This window comes from Perognathus longimembris, chromosome 28, assembly GCF_023159225.1.
Source record: "Perognathus longimembris pacificus isolate PPM17 chromosome 28, ASM2315922v1, whole genome shotgun sequence".
Lineage (NCBI taxonomy): Eukaryota > Metazoa > Chordata > Mammalia > Rodentia > Heteromyidae > Perognathus > Perognathus longimembris.
Genome location: NC_063188.1, coordinates 9,720,837 through 9,726,633, shown reverse-complemented (window position 1 = coordinate 9,726,633; position 5,797 = coordinate 9,720,837). Strand labels below are relative to the sequence as shown.

The following is a 5,797-nucleotide window of genomic DNA, read 5'->3' as shown; positions in this document are numbered from 1 at the left end:
CTCTAGTTTGGCTAAAAGCCACTATATAGAATATCATACTCTGTTTGGACTGCATAACAAAATATCTTTAAGCGAATGGCTTATAGACAACATATTCTGAAATCTTGGAAGATCAAGATCAAGGCACCAAAAGATTCAGTGTCCAATGAGAAGTATCTCTATGGTTCATCCATGGAGTCTTTTTGCCATATCTCACATAGCTGAAGGGGTGAGCTCTTTGGTCCCTTATAAGGGCACTAACCCATTCATAGGGGCTCTACACTTACTTCAAACCCACCTCTTAGTACCTTCATATAGAGATTATTTTTCAATCTCATCTGAGCAACGCAGGGAATGCAAATAGTCCAAAAAAAAAAAAGCCCTGAAATGAAGACAGTTGTAAACTATGAGGATTCCATATTAAAATATCAAACCAAGTATGATATAGTCCAGTGGTAGAACATCAAGCAAATACAAGGCCCTAGGTTGCTTTGCTCTCTAGTACCACAAAAAATAAAATAACATAAGGACTTATAGCTATAACACAGTAGGAGAAGACCTGTGTAGCATCCATAGGGCCTTGAGTTTAATATATGCTATGCATATATATGTGCATAGGAATGTATATATAGTACATATATACTTTAGGTTGGGGGTGTAGCTTAATAGTAGAACTGAGTAGCATGTATGGGACCATGTTAAACACTCAGCACTATAAAATAAGTGAATAACAGATAAACATAAGCTTCTTTGGGGCTTCAATTGAGAGATAAACCCAAGGAAGGACTCAAGGGTACTTATTTGACAATTCTCCACTAGATTTGTATGTGTTCTCATTTTTATAGTTCCTATTCAAGTTACCACGCCTAAAAAAGAAAGAAACTTGTGCTAGGTCTGGTGGCACACACATGTAATCCTAGCTATTCAGGAAGCTGAGATCTGAGGATCACGGTTAGGAACCAGCCTGGGCAGGAAAGTCCACGAGTCTCTTATCTCTAATAACTACTCTGAAAAAGCCAGAAGTGTTGCTGTGACTCAAGTGGTAGAGCACTAGCCCTGAGCACAAAAAAGGCTCAGGGACAGTGCCCAAGTCCTGAGTTCAAGCTCCAGGACCAGCAAAAAAATAAAACAAAACACAATGACAGATATGCTATGCCATGGTTTTTATTAATTTTTAGAATACATTTCCTCCAAGATGGATAGAAGCAGTCTTCATATTTATCACAGATGGATTTTCTCTGTATCTGTAACTAAGCTTAAATGGTGGAAGTTAAAATAGTTGGTAGAATTTTGATCCTTCTTGGTTGGATTTTGTATTCATTGAGTCCAAGTATTTCTCTTGTGTTTGGGAACATCATCATCATATCTGGTGTTGCACAAAATTATTATTTCCTCATTGCTATCATCTGAGTCATATGTCATCGAATCATCATTACTCATGCTATCTTGGTATGATTCATTGTTGGAGTCTACCTCAGGGTAGTAAACAGAATAATACTGCCTCTTGCTTGAAACATAAAAGTTTAGAGAGCTTTTCATTGCGTCAGAAATGTTAGTTAGCAATAATTCAGAGGAAGGGTTGCAAACAAGGCATCTTTCTTTAAAACAGTGACATCTCTTGGCTAATAAAGGTCTGGATAGCATGGCTTCATTTCGTATACACGATTTTTTAAGATGAAAACGTTTGTGTAACTTAGCCGATTTCTTTGGCCTTGATGGTTTGCATGACAAGATTTGATTTCGTGATTGAGGTAGGCAAGGTGATTTGACTGACCTAGGTGGTGAATGTGTTTTAACTACAGGAGGTTGTTCGATTGGCTTATGCGGACAGACTGGGTTGTCTACCTTCTGGATACTTGCTGTATTTTCTAGACTCTGGGTCCTATTTGACTTTTCCGAGTGATGTGACTTGGTTGATTTTCTCGATGACTTAGATGACTTTTTGTCACTTTTGTCACTTTTTGTCACTTGGTGGTCACTTGCCATGGATATATTTTGTGCACACGGAGACCCAATTAGCTTTTCAGTACTATATGGTGGGGATAGCATTTCTTCACCTGGAAGTGGAGCTAACATTTCTCCAGCAGACATCATTAGGTATCTTTCTAGACTGTACGAATTTGTTATCTTGAAGTCATCAGTTAATATTTTGGATTGATACGATGACATAGCTGAAATACCTTGTCTCTTTTCCCTAAAATGCAGAAAATTTGGAGTGTAACAATATAAACCAAACAACAATATTGCTATCAACAGAAACAATAGGGTACTATGTCAGCTTAAACTTTTGGTCTTTTCTTGGTCTTGTAAAAAAAAGAACTAAACAATAAGAATGGGACTGTGGTAAAAGGTATAATTTAGGTCACAAATATGAATTTATGTTAAATATTTTTACTTAAAAGTATTTTAGATATAGATAAAATATATCTAACACAATCACAGAGAGAACCTGTCTTATTTCAGAAATTAATTTTTAATTAAAAATGTGAAAATCATCATAAGAATCTTAGACTAAATTGTTATTTTCCTGTCAGATTTATAACATCAAGTAATCTATTTATCTGCATGTATTTTTTTGCTAGTCCTGGGGCTTGAACTCAGGGCCTGAGGACTGTCCCTGGTTTCTTTTTGCTCAAGGCTAGCAGCACTCTACCACTTGAGCCACAGCACCACTTCTGGCTTTTTCTGTTTATGTGGTACTGAGGATCGAACCCAGGGCTTCATGCATGCTAGGCAAGCAAGCACTCTACCATTAAGCCATATTCCCAGCCCTATCTGCATGTATTTATAGTCACAATGCTCCTCTCAAAGTATTGGAACCACTGGAACTGCATTTAGTCATATTCTTTAGCCTGAGTAATGTTTAGGATACCAGTATATAAGGAGCACCCTAAACCTCTAAAATGAAAGGCAAAAATTAAAGTTATGAGAGTAATAGTATCATTAAATATTAAAATGATGGGTTATCCAGAATGCTATATGGCTTCTGAAAAAAATGGAAGGCTAATTCCCTGTCTCTCTCCTTTTCTTGAATTTTTTCCATAATACATTCCGTTTAGGAAAGTACAAGAATTTGAAAAAAATGAATCCTGAATAAGAGAGCTTTGGCAGAAGTTGAGAAAGTATTTGATGAATTGATGAATTGATGCAATTTAAGTAAATGTATCTCAAAAGAGGTTGGTGGCTCTTTCAAAATCTAATCTTAGGTAATCTATATAAGGAAACCTCTACTGTGGAGGTTCACAGTCTTAAAGGTTTAAATTTAAAACAAAATTGAAAGTATTAAAATTATTTGCATTCAATGCAACAGTAATACTAACAACACAATATGTTGAAAATGAACTTTACAACTTGGGGGGCTGTTGGGAAGGAAAGTGGGAAAAAATGAGGGAGGAGTAACAATGTTCCACAGGAAATGTACTCATTACCTTACTTATTATATAACTAACCCCTCTGCACATCATCCTTACAATAATTTTTAAAAGGTGTAAAACTTACATGTCTGAGGTAAGAGCATCATCTCCCATACAATTGTAATGAAGAAAACAAAAACATGTAAACACAAAGGCTATTATCATAATACCAATGATGAAAATTAGTAAACGTTTCCTAAAATCATCCATTTTTGATGGCATTGGCATTGTGCTTCCAGTTCCTGTAAAGAGATTGTATCATCAATTTGTTAGGTAATCATGCTTCCTTCCACATTATTGTTTGCCACTCTATCAAAATATCTCTTCATGGGCTGGGGATATGGCCCAGTGGCAAGAGTGTTGGTCTCGTATACATGAGGCCCTGGGTTCAATTCCCCAGCACCACATATGCAGAAAATGGCCAGAAGTTGCGCTGTGGCTCAAGTGGCAGAGTGCTAGCCTTGAGCAAGAAGAAGCCAGAGACAGTGCTCAGGCCCTGAGTCTAAGCCCCAGGACTGGCCAAAAAAAAAAAAAAAATCTCTTCATCAGTGAGGACTACAACCTAAAGTCACATTTTTCATGTGTCTATGGCACTCCTAGGGGCTTGAATTTGGGGCCTGGGTGTTGTCCTTGAACATTTTTGCTCAAGGCTGGTGATCTGCGACTTGAGCAACAGCTCCACGTCCAGCTTTTTGGCACTTAATTGGAGATAAGAACTTCACAGAATTTCCTACCCTGACTATCTTCAAACCGAAATCTTCAGATCTCAGCCCTCTGAGTAGCTAGGATTACAGGTGTAAGCTACGAGTGCCCAGCTTCATCAATTATTTTTGAAAGCCTGATAAAGATTTTACTGTCATTTTCTTGATCACATACCCAGGTCAAATCTGAGAGGTATCTGGCCAATCTGTACAATTATTTGCATTACTCCCACCTCATAGCTTGTTCAATACAGTTCCTAGAGTTTTTAAATATGTACATGATGGATATTTGTGAGTTTACTTGTTACTGTGTGTGATAGAAAATAGAATGTGACAAGAACAAATCCTCATCAAAACATACTATTTGGTCAGGCATGATGGTATATACCTACTAATTTCAGCTACTCAGGAGGCTGAGGCAGGTCTCTTGAGACCATGAGCTTGAGATCAGCCTGGACAAAACCCTGTCTCAGAAAAACAACAACAAAATGAATACCTCTTAACTACTCACTAAATCCTGTACTAGATTCATAGGATTTGGTTGGGAGACTGAATGGGAAAATGGAGGGAAGGAAGATACTAAGACTGTACTCTTTAGGCTTGAAGTTTCTTTAGGTTTTCCACACAGAAATAAAAATATCAGCTAATGAGCTAGAAATTCTTAAAGACGTACTAATAGTAGCACCCATAAACACAGCTAGGTTTTCAAATTAAATCCTTGAATTACTAACATAATAGATTATAATTTATAAAATTTAAGGTTAGGCACATACCTGTAGCAGACACTGTATCACTTTGATTAGTATCAGAACAGTTAACAGTCCAGCTAGACAAAACTAGGAACAAAATATAAATATTCATGTCCAATGATTTGTCCCTTCTGCCAAGGGATGTTTCTTCTGCCAAGGTGGCTACTGCTTTTTATGTGGTTTGGGGTTTATGACATCACTATCACTTCGCATCATATTCTGACTCATAATATCACCATGGAGAAGCATGTGTTTCTGTGTGTCTGGTGAGTTTTAAACATTTATTTTACCTTCGTATCAAGTACTCTGTCCAAGTCACTAGAAAAAACACAGTCTTATTATTAACAGAGGAAAAATTTGAGAAAATAGGGGAAAATAGGGATAGTTCTAGAATCTGAAACATTATTTTTCCCTTTTAAACAGTCAGGAGATATTTTACAGCCTGCTATGGACTAAATGTGTTTCCTAAAACCTTGTGTGTTGAAATCAAATCCCAGTGTGATAGTATTAGGATAATCAGGAGATAATTAGAACATAAAGGTAGAATCGTCATGAATGAAATTAGTACAGGTCAGAAAGATAGCTCTTCCTTTTCACCACGTGAAGAGAAGTCAGCAGGCTGCAGCCAGACTTGTGGTAGATTTAGACTTCTGATCTTGGTCTTCCAGTTTCCAGATGTATGAGAAAAATGTCTGTTGTTTATGTCAATCAACCTTTGTTACAGAAGCTTGAATGAAGACAGAAATTGGGACTGAGGAGTGATGTACTAGCCAAATGTAGTGGTTTATACCTATAATTGTAGCTAGCTGGGAGGCTGATATTGAGAATATCATAGTTCAATGTGAGGATGCCACCCTGGGCAATAAGCTCAATAAAAGATCAAGAAAAGATGAGCGTGGTGGTACCTACTTGCCTTCCTAGCTACATAGGAAGCATAAATTGGAGTACTATGTTT

At 37.1% G+C, this 5,797-nt stretch overlaps 1 protein-coding gene across 1 annotated transcript; it reads right to left on the bottom strand.

Annotated features, from left to right (window-relative positions):
• Nucleotides 1-1,296: 1,296 nt before the first annotated feature.
• Nucleotides 1,297-4,954, bottom strand: C28HXorf66 (chromosome 28 CXorf66 homolog). Its single transcript, XM_048336715.1, has 3 exons — nucleotides 4,867-4,954; nucleotides 3,478-3,634; nucleotides 1,297-2,173 (listed from the first exon to the last, which is right to left on the bottom strand). The coding sequence occupies exons 1-3, from the start codon at nucleotides 4,952-4,954 to the stop codon at nucleotides 1,297-1,299; spliced, it is 1,122 nt and encodes a 373-aa protein (XP_048192672.1).
• Nucleotides 4,955-5,797: the final 843 nt, after the last annotated feature.